The sequence below is a fragment of the Sceloporus undulatus genome, chromosome 9 (genome assembly GCF_019175285.1).
Source record: "Sceloporus undulatus isolate JIND9_A2432 ecotype Alabama chromosome 9, SceUnd_v1.1, whole genome shotgun sequence".
In the NCBI taxonomy this organism is placed as follows: domain Eukaryota; kingdom Metazoa; phylum Chordata; class Lepidosauria; order Squamata; family Phrynosomatidae; genus Sceloporus; species Sceloporus undulatus.
Genome location: NC_056530.1, coordinates 4659276 through 4677794, shown reverse-complemented (window position 1 = coordinate 4677794; position 18519 = coordinate 4659276). Strand labels below are relative to the sequence as shown.

Sequence of the window (18519 nt, the reverse complement as noted above, 5' to 3'; positions counted from 1 at the left end):
TTTTTTTTTCCGGCATACTAGACGACCCCCAAGTTTGGGAAAGATTTTCCTGGGCTAAAAAGTAGTCTTATACACCGGAAAATACGGTATACTTTCAATTTTTCAAAGTAAGTCTTTCTTCTCCTAAAAAGTTACTTTTGTGGAAAAGACTAGCATGCTAAAAGATGTTGGCTTATAGTACAAAACATAGCTACATAATGACACATCCTTATAACAATTAAGCTTAACTAAATCCCAGCACTTTAGAATGTTACTTTTTGGGCTATAAGTGCCAGAACTTTCCATTCAGTAGTGCCACTGTCCAGGCTAGGCTATCTGGGAGACTGAATTGTAGTCCAAAAAACTATTTCTAAGCACTGCAAAAACATAGCAAAAGTTATCCCCCGTTACATTACAAACTTCATGCAACTTACCTAGGTCCTTCCAAAATTCCAAATAAAGAATTTATTTACAGGAACTTGTAATATGTAACTATTTACTTCTAAACTGTATATGAATCCTAATGATACATGTACAACAACTCACCCAGCTGGTAGTAATTGGAGAGGCCAAACCCAATAACATGCCCCTCTTGAGTGATGGCAATGGTGGAGTAGGACCCACAGAAGGCATCCCGAATGTGTCCCTTGGTCTTGCAGCCTCTCTGTTTGATGGTGACTGTCTGTGGGAGTAACAGCCGCTCTGCCATGGGGGGAGATAGGTTTAGGAGGAACTGAGTTAATAGGAGGAAGGAAAAATAGAAACACATGTTCCCCACCATGCATTCAGCAGGCATATCTTCTGACTGAAACAAACTGCCAAAGGATTTATTGACTGGGTACATTCCAATCAAGCTATTCTATTCCTCTGTTCAGTCTTAGACCCTGCTATGGTTTTTGCTAAAACCATTAGAAGACAAAAACAAGTCACAGCAAAGGGAAAGAAATCCTAAGCACCCATTTATTATTACAAGCAGGACCTAAAACAAAAAGCTGTAGTGCAAATTGCTCCTGTTCATTGTCCCTTCCAGCTGGCCAGCTGTGAACTCTATTCATAGAATCTCAGCATTGGAAGGGGTCCTATAGGTCATCAAATCCAAACACACACACACTCCACTGAAGGAAATCTAGCTAGAGAATCCCCAGCAGGGAGCTGCTCAGCCTCTTTCTGAAAACACCCAGTAAAGGAGACTCCACCACCGCTCTAGGTGATTAATTCCATTGCCAAACTATTCTTACTGTCAAGACGTTCCTTTTGAGGTTCAACTGAAATCCACCTTCCTGTAATTAATACCAATGAACCTAGTCCTACCCTCTAGGGCAGCAGAGAACAAACCACACCCTTCTCTCTGTGGCACTGCTTTACATAGGGGTAGGCAAACTTTTTGAGCCGGGGGCCGGGTTGCTGTCCCTCAGACAACTAGGGGGGCCGAAGCAAAAAAATAAATAATTAAATATTTTTTAAATAAAAAATTTAAATAAATAAATAAACCAGGACAAAGTTTTCAAATGGAGGACACTTTTTTTAAAAATGGAGGACATGTGAAAAAATTTGCTGATTTTAAAAAAATGTTAATATAAATGCATGTTTCTGAGGCTTCTATAGACAATTGCCCCCCTTGCCCACCGCTTGCCCCCCTCCTCCTGATAGGCCAAAGGCCCCACGCCATCACGCGAGAGGCCAAAGGCTCCGGCGGCAATCGGCGGCAGGACTGGGCTGGGGCCGGTCCCAAGGGCTTGCCGGGACACATCCGGCCCATAGGCCGCAGGTTGCCTACCCCTGGCTTTACATATTTAAAGAGTGTAATCATGCCACCTCATTCTCCTCTTTCCCCGCAACCTGGTTTTTTACTTTTTTATCTAACAGTTTGTGACTATTAAGCATGCTGTTTTGGATAGCTTCCCTTCTTAAGTCACACCTTGTAATATTTCTGTGAATGAGAACAAATTAGGAACAGCGTCTCCAAGTGCATGTTTGAGCTAAAGGTGAACCCATGTTTGAAAAGTATGAAAACAAATTCACCTACATCTACTATGACCGTTCTTGCATTCCTAGGCTAATAAATATGTATTACTGAAGCAAATAAATGAAAGACCACAGTAAATGCAATTCTGTTCCTACCCTGGCCAACTTCCCCTGCAACTAGCTTGCTAACTGGAGTGGGTAGAGTGTGTTTCTGTGGCCCTCAACACCTCCAGAATCCCAGACTGACCCTTCCTTGGCCAAAAACAAAACAAAACACCAGAGTGAATCGCTGCTGCTGGAAGCCTCGAGGTGCAACAATTTGCCTTTCAATTAGGCTGCAAAGCCTCCCTATACTAATATGAAAAGTATTAGTTTTTGAGACCTTGAAGTGGATTTCTGGCTACTGGGGGGGGGTTAATTTTCAATAATTAGTGGCTCCTGGAGGGTCCCAGGGCAAAAAATTGCCACCTACACTTTCAATAGTTGCCCACCCCTAATATAAATCAGGACTTCAACTTCTGATGGAAATGTAATGATTGTCACTTTGGTCATTTTGCATAGGCTAACATGCAAAAGTGTTTTGGTATACATGGCTCAAATCTCCTCCACTTGGCTCTTGACACACACCTCCCAGCTCTGCACTCTTACAGTTCTACACCACAAAAGTTTGCAGAACTATACTCCAATTTTCTCTTCACTTTACCACTTTCACTCTAGGACTTCATCATCTCTCTCCACTATGCACATTATTACCAACCTGGTCACATTTACTGGTTCCTTCCCTGTGATTTTCCCAAAGCAAAAGAATTAATCTAATAACAAAGAACTCACCCAATCCTCTTCTTCCTCCTCTGACGGCAAAGACTTGGGGCACTCGTCCCAGTTGGCCATTGTCTCCGCATCCACAGGTGTAAAGGTTGCCTGCCATGGACACTAATGCCAAGTGGTGGCTCCCTGAGAAAGGCATGCAGAAAAAGAGAATGGAACCACAGAGCCAACCTATCTGTGACTCTTTTTTGGGTTGAAAGATAGCTTATTTCCCACATTCCACCTTCAGCAATCAGCAGAATTTCTGCCTGTGGCTCAACAGACTCCTGATCATTATAGAGGAAAAATTTAGGTTTCCAAACTATGATTATTAACAATAGCCACATAAAAAATTCTAGCACTCTTTTATTTCCTGAATATTATGACATCAACCCCTGGATGGCTGCACAGGAAATGATGATATTGTTATATCAACAGAATTAAAAACTATTTAAAAACATATACAGGCAAAATTGAGATAATCCAGCCCATTATTAAAAGTAGTTCCCCAAATGACTGTCAAAACAAAACAGATTTCACCTGTCCCCAGGATACTACGGAGGGGACCAGTCTAGCATTCTTAGGAAGAGAATTCCAGATCCTTAGAGCAGTCACCAAGAAGGGTCCCCCTGTTCCCAGCACATATACAGATTTATACAATAGATTCTTCAGAATAATCTGGACCTGATCCATATCAATCTCAAGAAGGGCAAAGGCAAAAAAAGAAGAAGAAGAAAAAAGAACTCTCTCCACATTGAAACACAATTTGGACAATTTCGACTTCACAATTTGGACCATTTCAAGTTTTCTTGGTTTAAACTATTTGGCTGATTATAATGCCCATGCTTATATCTAGATCATGACCTTTCATGATACTATAGAGGGAGTTCAGTTTGGTGGTAGAATGCCTACTCTGTATGCAGAAGGTTCAATGTACAACATGGTAGAGTACATAGGGCTGTAAAATAATTCAGATAGGGTCAAGAATGTCCAGACAAGGCTATAAAAGATAGGTTTCTGAAACACTGGGGAGCTGCTACAGTTAAGGCAGATCAGTTTTTACAACCATGGATCCAATAGGTTGGCCTGCAAATTCCATCATCTCCAACCAACATGGCCAAGGGACATGAGGAGAAAGAACTTGCATCTTAACATCTGAGGACACATTGTTGGTAATCATTGATGCAGACAATACTGACATGGATGGAACAAAAGAACACTGAAGCAAAAGGAAAACCAAGCTTTTGCTAGATGCTGCTTATGGAAAAGTAAGAATTACAACTTACATATGGAGAATGGTTGCCAAGCATCACTTGCTGCCACTTACCTGAGGCAATTTTAACAATTGGCACTTCTAGCTGCAGCTCCACAGGAACAGAACTGCCATTTGCAGTGTCCAAATTTTCTTTCCCCTTCTGAGGAGCCAGCAATCCAATGACTCCATTTTCATCCTGAAAAGATCCAGAAACACAGATGTAAAAGTATGCTAGCCACCAATAAATCAGCCAAATCAAATTTTAAAAGCAAGGACAGGGAACCTGTGGCCCTTCAGATGCTGAAAAACTATAACACTCATATCCATCACCATTGGCCAGACTGGTTGGGCTCATGGGAGACAACCCTGTAACATCTGAAGGCCCACGGGCTCCCTGATTCTCCTTCAAAGCAGGGTGAAGAATGTACCCGGAAAGCGCCCCAGATGAAAACTCGCCCATCCTCTGTCAACGCTGCCGTGTGGCTGTCCCCAGCAGACACCTGCACCACCTTCTCCTTCAAATCGACAAGCCCCGGAACTGATTCAGATCCCTCCTCTGAAGTATCCCTTCCCAAGGCACCCTCATCGTTGCAGCCAAAGGTGTAGACCTGGGGAAAGAAAAGGCTACACATTGAAAAGGGAACCTAAGAGGACAGCTGAGGAAACACAGCTACCATAACCTGTATGTGGGACCAATAAAAGACGGTACTTGGGAGCAACTTGAAACAGAAAGAGGGAATTCTCCTACAGTATATTGCCCAAAGGGATCAAGTGTTATGATTAGGAGTCGGAAGCCCAGGAGTGAGAGGCAGGCTAGCTCCACCAGGCCTGCCTGGAAGAAGACAAGCCCTTCCTTCACCCACCATCTTGAGAGAGAGAGAGGCAGGCTAGCTCTGCCAGGCCTGCCTGGAAGAAGATAAGCCCTCCCTTCATCCACCATCTTGAGGGAGAGAGAGAGGCAGGCTAGCTCCAAGAAGTCAAGTCCTCCCTCCAGTCCATCTTCCTTGGTCCAGGCCTTGGAGGTAGAGAAGAACTGCTGGACCTGATCCCCTTCCCCACCACCATTCCCTTCTTCTTTTGTGTCGTGTCTTTTTAGATTGTAAGCCTGAGGGCAGGGAACCATCTTATTAAAAAAAGATTGTATGTACAGTGCTGTGTAAATTTACAGCGCTTTATAAATAAAGGTTAATAATAATAATAATGCAACTTCCAGAGCAGGACTAGGCAACTTTTGGCCCTCTTGATATTTTTTGGACTGCAATTCACATCATCTTTGCGTCTCATATTGAGAAAAGGATAGGATATAAACAAACAAACAAACAAGATCCAACAATATTTGAATGGTTGTTAAATTGCCCATTCCAGGTTTATGACTTTTTTTTAAAAGACAAAGGCAGATATGGTTCAGAAAGTAACAAAAGAGTCATAGTTTTGCACAGTGGCACATGTCACCCATGAGATGCATTTGTGCTGCAATTCTATTCTCCTTATCACATCCACGACTTCTTTTAGAGACATATGAGGAGAAGCAACTATTTCTACTTCTAAAGAAAACAGTTACCCATTATTTCCAAAATCGCGAAACACTCTTTGCAAAAACATTTAGAGCATACCAGGATTAAACCATAGTTTCAGTCCTGATGTGTTCTGAAGCTCCATAAAGGTTTAGCAGTTAACTTTGCTCTGAAAAGTAACTTAAAAAAAGAAAAAAGAAGATAATCAATTTAAATTAGGAAGGACTTAGTTTTGCAGGAGTTAGTTTGGGAAGAGGAACAAGACTGCTGTGGACTCTGAGGGAGAGAAGAGCCATCTTGCTGATCCCAGCTGCTGGTGAGGCAACCTCCCTCCCTTCCAACTGCCACTGCTGTTGACTCTGAGGGAGAGAAAAGCCAGGAAGAGGGAGACCATGCCGACATCTGAGCCCCAAGGGACTAAGAGGCACTGAAACCAACTGCCATTTCTCTCCAGGGTCACCCAGTAAGAGGGACACCACGCCGACATCTGAGCCCCAAAGAACTAAGAGGCACTGAAACTAACTGCCACTTCTCTCCAGGGACGCTTCCCTGTCCAGCAACATCTATATTAGATCCCTCATACCTTGTGGTAACACAGAGAGAGAAGAGCAAGCCTTCCCTGATAACATCTGGGAAGGAGACAACATCTGGGAAGAGACAGAGACCCACAGGTTCTATCTGGAGGCTCTTGGGAGAAGAAGCTTCTGTTCCTGCTGCCTGGACCTCTGCTTCCCTTTCTGGACTGACCTCTTTCAGGACTGGGCCTTGACTCAGCAGGCACTGTTTCATCCAGCACAGTTGCCTTGCCTGCCTGAGGTATAAGGCTGGGACTTCTACAGGAGACTCACCAGACCACATCCTGATTTATTTTGCTACCTGTCCTTTTTTGTTTGTTTTTCTTTTCCTGTTCCTGTCAATTCAATAGGAAGCATGTTTTTTTCCTGAAGGAGGAAAGGGATATACAGAGTCAGGGAGCAGCCATTGGAGTCATTCAAGGCAGAGGTAGATACGGAGAGAGGAGACAATTAAAACATCAAGGAAGAGGGGAGCTCAAGAGGGTGCTTGTGGTCCCCAAGGTGTCTCCCAGTCTAAATAGTATATATAGCCTTGATGACAGTCTCCCTGGGTTAAAGCTACTGCTGCTCAATGCCAGGTCAGAGAATGGTAAAACAGCGGCCATTCAGGATTTGATCCTGAAAGAACAAGCTGACCTGGCATGTATAACAGAGACCTGGTTAGATGAGGATGGAGGAGTTAATCTATCTCAGCTTTGCCCACCTGGTTTCTCTGTGCAACATCAGGTGAGATCTGAAGGTCAAGGAGGTGGAGTCGCAGTTGTATATCGTGATTCCATCCCCCTGACCAGATGTCTCCTCACACAATCTACGGGTTTTGAATGTGTTTATTTAAAATTGGGTAGCCGAGACAGAATAGGGATTCTGTTGGTGTACCGCCCACCCCACTGCACAACAGTCTCCCTTCCTGAACTGATCGGAGTGGTCTCGGGGTTGGTATTGGAATCTCCATGTCTATTAGTGCTAGGGGACTTCAACATCTATGCTGGGACTTCCCTTTCAGGAGTGGCTCAGGACTCCATGACAACCATGGGTCTATCCCAAGTAGTATCTGACCCTACTCATGCTGCTGGGCACACTCTGGACCTTGTTTTTTGTGCTGGGTGGGATGATGATGATCTTGGTGTGGTGGAACTCTCCACAGTTCCATTATCATGGACAGATCATTATCTGGTCAGGTTTAGACTTACTGGGACTCAGAACCTCTGCAGGGGTAGGGGACCGATTAGGATAGTCTGTCCCAGGAGGCTGATGGATCCAGATGGATTCCTGAGGGCTCTTGGGGAGTTTCCTGTCACCTTGGCAGGCGATTCTGTTGAAGCCCTAGCCAGCCTTTGGAATGGGGAAATGGCCAGAGTGGTGGACACAATCACTCCTGAGCGTCCCCTCTCACGGAGTGGAGCCAAACCAGCCCCCTGGTTCTCTAGGGATTTGATGTTGATGAAGCGAATGAGAGTAGAACGATGTTCGTGAAAGACTCGGAGTGAATCTGATCGAATATGGGCTAGATCCTATTTGAAAGCCTACTCTTTGGCAATGTGGGCAGCAAAGAAATTATTTTTTGCTACCAGCACTGCATCTGCAAGAAGCCGGTCAGCAGAGCTGTTCTGAGTGGTCAAGGGTCTTTTACACACTCACCCTCAAGTAGAAAATGCAGACCACTCAAAGGCTCGCTGTGAAGAATTTGCTCAGCATTTTGCAGATAAAATCACTCAGATTCAGGTCCAAAATGGATGCTACAATTAATACAATGTCAGTGGATGTTACCTTGGCTCCTACCGGTCCAGTGTTAATGGATACTTTTCAACTTGTGCAGCCTGATGATGTGGACAGAATCTTTGGAAAGATAAGAGCCACCACATGTGTCTTGGACCCTTGTCCTTCTTGGCTTATTAAACAGGCCAGAGGGGGACTGACTGAGTGGATAAAGGAAGTAATCAATGCCTCCCTACAACAAGGCAGAATTCCATCCTGCGTAAAGGAGGCTGTTGTGAGGCCTCTGTTAAAAAAGTCATCATTGGATCCCACAATAATGAATAACTATCAGCCAGTGTCTAAGCTACCATTTATGGGCAAGGTTCTGGAACATGTGGTGGCTTCCCAACTCCAGGGGTTTCTGGATGAAACGGATTATCTAGATCCATTTCAATCTGGTTTCAGACCTGGCTATGGTGGATGACCTACACAGGGAACTGAACAGAGGGAGTTGTCCCTGTTGGTTCTTCTGGACCTCACAGCAGCTTTTGATAACATCGGTCATGATATCCTTCTAGACCGCCTCTCTGGGATGGGGCTTGGAGGTACTGTTCTACAGTGGCTCCATTCCTTCCTGGAAGGGCGAACTCAGAAGCTGGTACTGGGGGACTCCTGTTCAACCCCTTGGCCATTGACCTGTGGGGTCCCTCAAGGTTCTGTGTTGTCCCCTATGCTGTTTAACATATACATGAAACCGCTGGGAGAGGTTTCCAGAATTTTGGGGTGCGATGTCATCAATATGCAGATGACACTCAACTCTACTACTCCTTCCCACCTCAATCCAAGGAGGCAGTCCTGGTTCTAAACCAGCGCCAGTCTTCAGTAATGGACTGGATGAGAGCAAACAAGTTGAAACTTAATCCAGACAAGACAGAGGTGCTCCTGGTCAGTCGGAAGGCAGATCAGGGAATAGGGATCCAGCCTGTGTTAGATGGGGTCACACTCCCCCTGAAGACACAGGTTCGCAGTTTGGGGGTACTCTTGGACTCAGCTTTAAACTTGGAGGCCCAGGTCTCTGCTGTGACCAGGAGTGCTTTCGCACATTTAAAACTTGTGCGCCAACTGCGCCCGTTCCTTGAGAAGCCAGATCTGGCCACGGTGGTACATGCCTTGGTTACATCCTGTTTGGACTACTGTAATGGGCTCTACATAGGACTGCTTTTGAAAAGTGTTTGGAAAATTCAACTGGTTCAAAGAGCTGCTGCCAGGCTGTTAACAGGCGCCGATTACAGAGCCCATACAACTCCCCTGTTGAAACAGCTTCATTGGCTGCCAGTTCGTTCCCAGGTACAATTCAAGGTACTGGTTATATCCTACAAAGCCCTACATGGCTCAGGTCCACATTATTTGGCAGACCGTTTCTCCTGGTATGAACCTGCCCAGATTCTGAGATCCTCTGGAGAAGCTCTTCTCTCCATCCCAACACCTTCACAAACACGTTTGGTGGGGACACGAGAGAGGGCCTTCTTAGCGGCTGCCCCTAGACTCTGGAACTCCCTGCCCAGGGAGATAAGAATGGCTCCCTCCTTGATGGCTTTCCGATGGCAGGTGAAGACCTACCTGTTCAAACAGGCATTTAAGGAATCACTATAAGAACAGGCAGGAATGTTGGACTAGTTTAATCATTCTGTTTAATGCATGTTATTTATCTATTTATTTTAAAAATGTTTTAATTGTACTTTTTGTTTGTTTGTTTTTTAATTGCTGTGAAGCCGCTCTGAGTCCCAGTCCTGGGAAAAGAGCGGGATATAAATAAATAAATAAATAAATAAACTTTCTCATCAAATGTTCTGGACTGTAACTCCCACAATCTCTTACCATTGGTCATGCTGGCTGGGGCTTCTAGAAGTTGAAGTCCCAAACATCTGGGGAGCCTAAGGTTTTCTACTGTTGCCATGATTAAAAACAAGCCCTAGAACTAAGAAAATTCCAGTGGCTACCTCCTTAGTACATGTGGGAAAGGGGCACTTTGGAGAGCAAGGACTCTCCCACCTTCACTGGCAGCTTGCTGAGAATATGAAGAAAGACAAAAGAAGCTGTGGCACCATCCAATTTCTACAGAAAAAACAAATCAGTGAAGACTTGAGGCAGAAAGGCTGCCCAGATGTTGCTGAATTTCCACTCCATTAATAAGTCTCCATTGCCTTGTGCTAAGTGAAGTTTCAGTCCAACAGTCTCTGGAGGCTCTTTCTGTTCTAAATTTCTACTTTCCTAGAACTGTAGGAACTTAATGAAATACACATAAATGAGGAAGCATTCAAACTAGTCATCTCCTACCCTAAACCTGAAGGCTGAAATGATACAAGGCATTCAACCATCTCATTATAAATGGGAGATGCAGCACCTTTCCTTCTATTCCATCTGCCAATCCAGGTCAGCACTGAACACAATTTCTCCTCCATTTCCTTTATTCGTGTTACCATGATCTTTGGGGCATTTCAGGTCCTCTGATGTTGTGACTGCAAACTTGCAAGCTGGGTCTTGTCTTTATTGTAAACCAAGGGATGGAAGCCTTTGGTCCACTGGCCTAATCTGGTTTACATGTGCCAGAATCAGTCCACCAGGGACTCCAGCAAGATCAGAGCTTGGAAAAGTTAGTGTTTTGGACTATAATTCTCAGAACCCAGGCATCCTAACTAGGACATTCTGGGGGTTGAAATCCACAAAGTAGCCTCCTCCTACCCTTTCCTAACCCTCTTCCTCTCTAACCAAGTCCCACCCTGTGAAGGGTATCAAATGGTAAGGGGAAAGAAATCATCTCTGTGATTGGCAATAACAACCTGCTCCCAGTTGGTATTTGTAGGCACTGAGAGTAAATATCTCCTTCTCTCTGATAAATTGCCTGTGTCACATAGCGACACAGATGTTTAACTAATTGTACTGATTCCCCCCCCCCAATGAAATGGAATTGCTAAGCAGTGCAGACAATGCACGAGTAAAGCAGGAGATATTACACTTAAATCTCAGTAAAAGAAAGCTAAACTGTTGATGTAACAGTTTTAGTTCTCTTTAGGTTGCCGATCTTTAAAAAAAATATGTTTTTCAGGTGCAGTCATTTTTTCTTAAATGACAAAATGTTTACATCATTACAAATATTCAAAATAAAAAGTTTTTAATGTGCATTAGAAATTTTTCAGGAAAATTTCCATTTCTACTTTTTCTGGAAATGGCTGGCCGCCCAAGGCTGTTTTTATTCTTCCCCAGGCATTCCTGAGACACCCCTTTTCTGGCAAAATGGCTTCTTTCTGCCTAACATTAAAAATACTAATTTTTTAAAGGGTTGGAGGAATTCAAAAAGTACCCATTAAAGTGTCCATTTCAACATCAACTTTTTTTCAAAACCAGAAGTAGAATTCTGGTCACCTAGTTTGCGCATTCCTCTCCAAATTTACCACCACCACCCCCCGCCCTGGCCTGATAAAACTGCCTTAAGCATTTGTCAAGAGGGATGGGGAAGGCTGTTCCATACTCACCTTGCCTGTCTCAGTGAGGCATACTGTGTGAACCCCTCCTGCTTCAGCCTGGATAATTTTCTCAGGGAGTTTCACCAAGGCAGGTCTCTTCCGTGCCAGCACATCTGGTCCAAGACCCAGCTGTCCAAGATCACCCTGACCAAGGGTCAGTACTAGTCCAGGCTCCGTCTGGTGTGTTGCATGACTTACTGGATAAGATACAGGAGGATAAAGTCAGAAGTCAATTAATACTGACATTCAGTATTGTTAGGAATACTAAGACCTGCCTTTTTTGAGTCAGAATAGTGGCCCATGAGCTATGTGAGCTTTCCCATAAAATATCTGCAAACCACAGGCAGGACACTGCTTTATATCGATTCAGAGCCAGTGATTTTTCCAGGGCTTCAGATGGGGAGTTTCTGAGCCCCTACATTTTTGCATGAGAAGTACACCTTCCACTGAGCTATGGATTCTCCCCTGATAATAGAGTGAGACCCTACTATTGATGGTTCTATGTAAAGGATATACTTAAACAGAAACCTACTTTATAATGAGTTTATCACAAATAAGAATGGGGGTGTATCCACTCTATAGTTTGATACCATTTTAACTGTTATGGATCTACTGCACAGAGTATTGGGTTTTTAATTTGATAAAGTACTCTACTCAGAATAGTGAGCTGCCCTGAACTATAGAAGTATAGATCTCTGATAAAAAAAAACCCTCTAAATTCCTTACACAACTACAAGTCTCATGGTATCAGTGGTATCAAAGGATGATAACTGTGTAATGTGGATATGCCTTAAGTCAGCATATTCCTCTGGACCTATGACATGTATAGACTTGCCAAATACAAGTAATTAAGAAATTTCAGTCTGTTGCCAGAAGTTGCCAGAGTAACAGATTTTTATTGCATCACATTAGTTAATTATCAGCTACAATTGCATGAAAAACAATTAACTGCTATCGCCAGTAACTTCTGCATGTAATTCCCTTCAAACCCTGGTCTACGGTCCTGCACCTAACCATGTATTATGTTATGTATATCTGGATTTCCCTTGTATCCAATGAAGTGGCTCTAGTCTAGAGCTGGGAAAAGTTCTCTGCATGACTACAACGTGACAATGATGGCTGAGGGAATCAGCTGTAGTCCAAACAGTAACTTGTCCAAGCTCTGGCACAGTCCAAAAAAGTTCATGGTAGAATAAATCTGTTACTCTTTAAAGTGCCACATGAATTTTGGCCTACTCTAGGAGCTTTTACCCAGTCTAAATGCATTCAGCCTTGGTGAAGAACACTGATCTCTCAAGTACATGAAATGGTGACTTAAAACAAATGCACGTTCTGCACATGCTGAAGCCAGTCATAGCTGACAGCTGTTGAGTAAGCAGTGAGAAAAGGAATGACACATGAAGGCTGAAACTCATACAACCTCCAAGCGTAAAAAGGCACACAGGGCAGTTGAAACGGGGGGAAATTTCCAAGAGCTTGGCATGAAAACAAAAAACCCATCTCACCTTTAGTCCGCTTCACGCTGACAACATCATCTTTTTCCAGCACCCGTTTCCTTGGCATGTTTCTCTAAAGCTGGATGAGAGTGAGAAATAAAGGGGGGGGGGGGTTTAACATGGAAGATGTTCCCAGTTAAAACACCAGACTGATTAAAACCTGCAGCAGGAATGGTCAACACAAGTCCAGAAGCTGTTTGGTTGTAATTCCCATCTGGTCAGCATAGCCTAGATTGTAGGGCAGTAAGAGCTGCAGTCCAAGTACATGTCCAATAAATCTTGGAAAAATTTGTCTTTTGGATTACAAGTCCCCAAATCCCCCCGCCAGCATGGAGAACAGCAATGTTGGTTGCAGGAATCTGGAAGTTGTAGTTCCAAACATTTTCAAGATATGCTATCTCCCATTGCTAATTTAAGGGGAAAGGCGACTGAATACCAGTTGCCACAGGTTCAACAACAGGAGAGGGATATTGCCCTCATGTCATCATTAAACTTGATGCAGGATTAGACCTTACTTATTGCTGGCTCCCTTGAGCCTTACTTTTAATACAAAAGTGGTAAATGGAATACAAAATTGTTATAAACAAAATCCCACTTAGCTCTTTTTCTGCTCTTCAAATACAGTGGAGTATAAATAGGGTTCCTTAAAGGGTAAGAACAACCCTGTTAGATCGTACTGAGAACAAGTGGCAAGATGATAAGAACCGATTTTCTGCTTGTTTCATAGGTTTGGAGTAAATATTCTGCCCACTCACTGGAAGAGTCGAAAACCAGCATGAAAAATCATTACCTTCTATCAGGACTGCATTTTGGACTATAGCTTCCATCACTGTTCACCAATGGATATATTGGCTGGGGCTGACAGGAGCTGGGAGTCCATCAATATCTGGGGAACACATGCTCCCCAACCCTTGCAGCTACTTCAAAAATTAAAACATTCCCTTGTTTTACATTTCCACTTGACATGACGCCTGACAAATAAAGAAAACCATTATCACACACAAAGCCACAGAGCCACCTGTTCAATCCTCTCAGCAATTTGGCTATGTCCAGAAAAACACTACAGACAAGCTGAGAAGTCAAATGTTTTTTTGAAGCAAGATGTATGAACAAATGCTTCATAAACTACTGCGTTCAGAAATGCTTAAACTAACTTTTCCCCCCAGCTCTAGTGAATGGGAACAATGAAGGAATAATTGGATTAGGGTAACAAAGATCAACTCTGACAGAGTAAAAATTTTACTTGATCAACTTTGCAGAAAGCACATAATCAACAACATTCATATTTGGACCCATATCAAAGTGGCACATTCCAGTGAGTCAGTTAGCATTAGTACCAGATTTATGCAGAAGCTAAGCAAGGGCCACACATTATAACGGGCCTTTAAATACAGAAATTTACCAGATTTCACATTTAGCATAATTATTGGAATACAGTTTTGGTAACGCTACAAGCTAACTTTACTTAAGTAACCCCTCACTGTAAATTCTGCACCCAGTGGGTTGAACAAATCATGTTATTTTGTACCAGCTTTTACTTCACTGGATTGATTGATTAATTATGCAATTATACAATTCAGTTCATGAAATTTTAATACAGGAGTGAAGGGGTCAGGGTAAGAAGACATGATCACTTTAGCTTCTCAGCCTTCACAAGCATACGTTGAATATTTTCAGATCTGGTTTTCCTGTCTTAAGGAACTTATCTCCTTGATGACTTATTTCACATGTGGGAAGAAATAAAGACAGACGACAGAAAGAATAAAATAAAATAATTATCACAATAGATAAACTAAAAGGTTATATTGTTAGGCTTGATCTTTTCTGCTAACAAAAAAATTGCTAGATAGTAGAAATTACGTAAAATTCTAGGAAGAGAAGACTGGTTGGCAAAAATGTGGGAATTTGCTACAAGAGAATCCAATGATCTTTGTGTCACTCACGAGCTGGTACTCTCCTGCATTGGGTGCTCTACACAAAACCAGAATACAAGTGTGGCAACACATGAGGGACATTTTTAAACCACTTGTGACAAGCTATCAACCAAATAAACAAATGAAGTGGGTGACAATTATATTACACAGACAAAAATACTACTTTTGTTGGCAATGCCTGCTGCACATGGGGCATCTATGTCAATGCTACACTTGTTTGGACTATCACCTGTTGCACAGCTGCTGAAGGCACAAAATCCCTGCCAGGAAACAAAACACACACACACACACATCCTAACTTAAAATATGTTGACTGTGCAAGGCAGCACTGTGGTCCCTTAAAGTAGCAAAGAGACACAAGATCAAAAGTTGCCTCTCTCCCCCCATTCAAATTTGTCAAACTAAAAGGTCAAAACTTTCCATTCCTCCCTCTTCCTCCCTCCCATACCTGCAAAAGAAGGGAAGCAGACTCATCTAGTATGCTCCTTGTGAATCTTACTGGAATAATGCAACTGAAATTACCATATCTACTCGACTATAAATTGACCTCATGTATAAGTCAAGGGCAGGTTTTGGGGGCAAAATTATGGATTTTGATACGACCTTTGGATAAGTCGAGGGTAAAACTTAGGTTCATGCAACAAAAGACCTAAATGATGAAGCAAAGGAAAACAATGCCAAAGAACCTGCAAAGTTATGGCAGGCATAACTGTTTTGGCTCACACTAAAGACTGGATGGAAGAAAGAGTAGAGGAAGATCAGTGCTTCCAGGACAGATTGTACTCTTGGCTTTCACATTCCCTTTTTAATAGGAGTTAAAGTATAGTATTTACATTGACCCATTTATAAGCCAACCTTGGTTTTTGGGGTCAATTTTTTGACTAAAATTTCTAGACTTATACAGTATTTTAATGTTCAACCGCAATGTACTGTTAATTTAATTAACCACACTGTATTGTTAACACTGGTTAATTTATTAAGGATTAATAGTACAGTCCACTGATGATATGCTGCAGCCAGTAAAACAAAATGGAAACTTCCCGATTACTGTTTAAATCCCACTGTGGCACCTAGGACTGCATCTGCAGTACAAAACTAATGCAGTCTGACGCAGCTTTACCTGCCATGGCTCAATGCTACTAAATTCTGGGAATTGTAGTTCTGTGAGACAGCATCTGAGGCTTCTGGTGCCACAACAAACTACAGTTTTCAGGATTACATAGCAATAAGCCATGGCAGTTAAAACTATATCAAACGGGATCATTTCTGAAGTGCAGATGCAGTTAGGACAGGGTTTAGGGAACCTCTGGGACTGCAGGAGTCTAGACCAGTGCTTCCTAAAAATATCTGATACTTGGGCCCAGGAATTACCCTGCTTATTGAAATCTACACTGAATCAGACTGGAGCGGCTCCACAAAGTATAGTGATGTGCTTTAGAAGAACTTTAAAATGATGTGTTTTAAAACAGTGCCTTCGAGGCATGCTGGGCTTCCAGTTCCCAGGCAAAGCAGCCTATTTGGGACAGCAAGCCATACATCATCAACCCAAGGTTTGAATCCGATTTAATCTCACCTATCCCTGCATCTGATAGTCACTTTGGTCATCCAGAGCAGTCAAAATGGAGTAACAGCGCTGTAAGAGTGTAGTGTGTGATTGCTATCTGGCTGTTATTTGATATTTGCTTTGATATGCGACACTTGATGTTTTTAATTTGTTGCTTGTTTATTTTATCTAAGGCTATCTTGTATTACATTATCTATTGTTTTATATGTATTTTGCTATTATCCTGTAGAACGTACGCCATTGACAGGTTTCACTTTTGTTGAACTTTTAATTGTATGTGCAGCGCTGTGTAAATCTACAGCGCTATATAAATAAAATTTTATAAAAATAATAGTAGTGTGGGAATCTTGCTGGAGTGAGCCTCTCTCTCTCTCTCTCTCAGCCTCAGAGGAGGGCCATGGCAAACCCCTTTCTGAAGAAAACCCCAGCATAGGGCGGCCATAAGCTGTGAACGAAGACAGTGGAACCTTCCTCGGAGTGCAATGGAGTCTCCTTCCTTGGAGGCTGGATGGCCATCTGTCAATGGGGATGCCTTGCTTGAGAGTTCCTGCATGACAGAATAAAGGGGTTGGACTGCATGGCCCTTTGGGGTCTCTTCCAACTCTTCTATGATTCGCCCAACAATAACAACAAGCAGCAGCAGAGCCATGGAGGACTTGGAGATCGCTTCTTGCACAGGGGCGGCCGCCAGGTTAAAAAGACCCATACAGCCTCGCAGTACTACACTCGCGCATTGTGGATCTTGTAGTTCAGGAAAGAGGCCTCTAGAATCCTCAGCCAGAGAGCTCTTAGGCCCCGCAGGACTACGAACTCCAGAATGCAATAGGAGGCAGTTCTTAAAGTGGAAGAGCAACGTTTTAGGAGCGTAATTGATACTCTACAACAGCCACAAGCGCTTCGGATTTGAATTTCCCGCTCTTTGGGGCTGGGAGGACTCCCTCTGGCCACGTGGGGCCCCACCGACCCTTCAGTGTGTCCACATTGGGGAAATAACTCGGTTTGACACCGCTTCAACTCTTTCTGGCTCCATGTTATGAGTTCTGGGAATTGGAGTTTGTTGTGGCCCCAGAGCGGAGCTGAGGGCCAAGCCAGTTAAAGCGTTGCCAAACCGGGTTATTTCCCCAATGTGGACTCAGCTTCAGAGGCACTCACCTCACTCCCGCCGCTCCGCTTCCCCTTCGAAGGCTATCTCAATGCCGACCTCCTTCACAAGCGCATGCGCAGAACGCCGGCCCCCGTGTCGGCGATCCTAATTGGTCCATTGGAAGAAGCGGAGAAATGACTCCTCAGCGCCACCTACAGGCCGCCGCGTAAAAAAGAAAAGAACGCTCCTATTGGTCCATTGGAAGCAGCGATGAGATTGCTCTTCAACGCCACCTACAGGCCCCCCAAAAAACCACACACACAACGCCCGGGAAACCGTTTCCTCCCCGCCTCACCAAACTCTCGGCCTCTCAGAGCTTTCTTTGGACTCCATCTCCTTCAATCCCAAGCCACTGGTCAAGATGGCTGAGGCACCTGGGAGATGAAGTCCGAAACGAGTTTAAGCGTCAATGCGAGAAATATCACCCGCACTCTCGAGTGGTTCACAATCCCGATAATAATAATAATAAATAATAGTTAATAATAGTTAATGAAAATTAATAATATAATTAATAATCATAATAAATTAATAATTAATAATTTAATAATATCAATAATACATTAATAATAACAATAATATTTAATAATTAATAATTATAATTAACAACAACAATAATAAATTAATAATAATATTTAATGATAATTAATAATGATAATAAATTAATAATAATAATAATAATAGATCAATGATTACAATGATGTACTCAGAGAAAACAGTTTTAATCAAAACAGTAATGATAGATTTAAGATGGAGGAAAAAATAGACAAAAAAGGACAGGATGAATAGTTATATTATTAACACCAAGCATTGTCAGATTGGGAAGAAGAACCAAGGAACAAAATGTATGTAAAAATGGGGGGAAATCGCCTTCAAAAAGAATGTTTTTTTCTTTTAATAGGGTTTTGTGCTTTTTTTTTATTGACTCAGAAAATTGTTTTTCTTTGAATAATGTTATGCTATATTTTTCAATAATAATAATAATATAATAATAGGTTTTATTTATATCCCGCTCCCCCTTTGGCCCTTTAGGGGTTTGGACTTCTACTCCCAGAAGCCCCAGCTAGTTT

At 42.8% G+C, this 18519-nt stretch overlaps 2 protein-coding genes across 5 annotated transcripts in view; one reads left to right on the top strand and one right to left on the bottom strand.

Annotated features, from left to right (window-relative positions):
* The window catches only part of RCC1 (regulator of chromosome condensation 1), a 29491-nt gene extending 11954 nt beyond the window's left edge, over positions 1 to 17537 (bottom strand). Inside the window, exons 1-7 of one of the 2 annotated variants that reach the window (XM_042440837.1) lie at positions 17461 to 17537; positions 12820 to 12889; positions 11324 to 11511; positions 4435 to 4614; positions 4079 to 4202; positions 2776 to 2898; positions 526 to 681 (exon numbers count right to left, since the gene is read on the bottom strand). In XM_042440837.1, coding sequence (XP_042296771.1) covers positions 526 to 681; positions 2776 to 2898; positions 4079 to 4202; positions 4435 to 4614; positions 11324 to 11511; positions 12820 to 12877 — 829 coding nt within the window. In that variant the 5' untranslated portion in view covers positions 12878 to 12889; positions 17461 to 17537. Of the gene's footprint in view, positions 1 to 525; positions 682 to 2775; positions 2899 to 4078; positions 4203 to 4434; positions 4615 to 11323; positions 11512 to 12819; positions 12890 to 13600; positions 15331 to 17460 lie in introns of those variants that run through there. The other variant, XM_042440838.1, reaches the window with a different exon arrangement.
* Positions 1 to 18519, top strand: part of FGR (FGR proto-oncogene, Src family tyrosine kinase) — a 665433-nt gene that overhangs the window by 63447 nt on the left and 583467 nt on the right. The gene's annotated exons all lie outside the window — the stretch shown is intronic.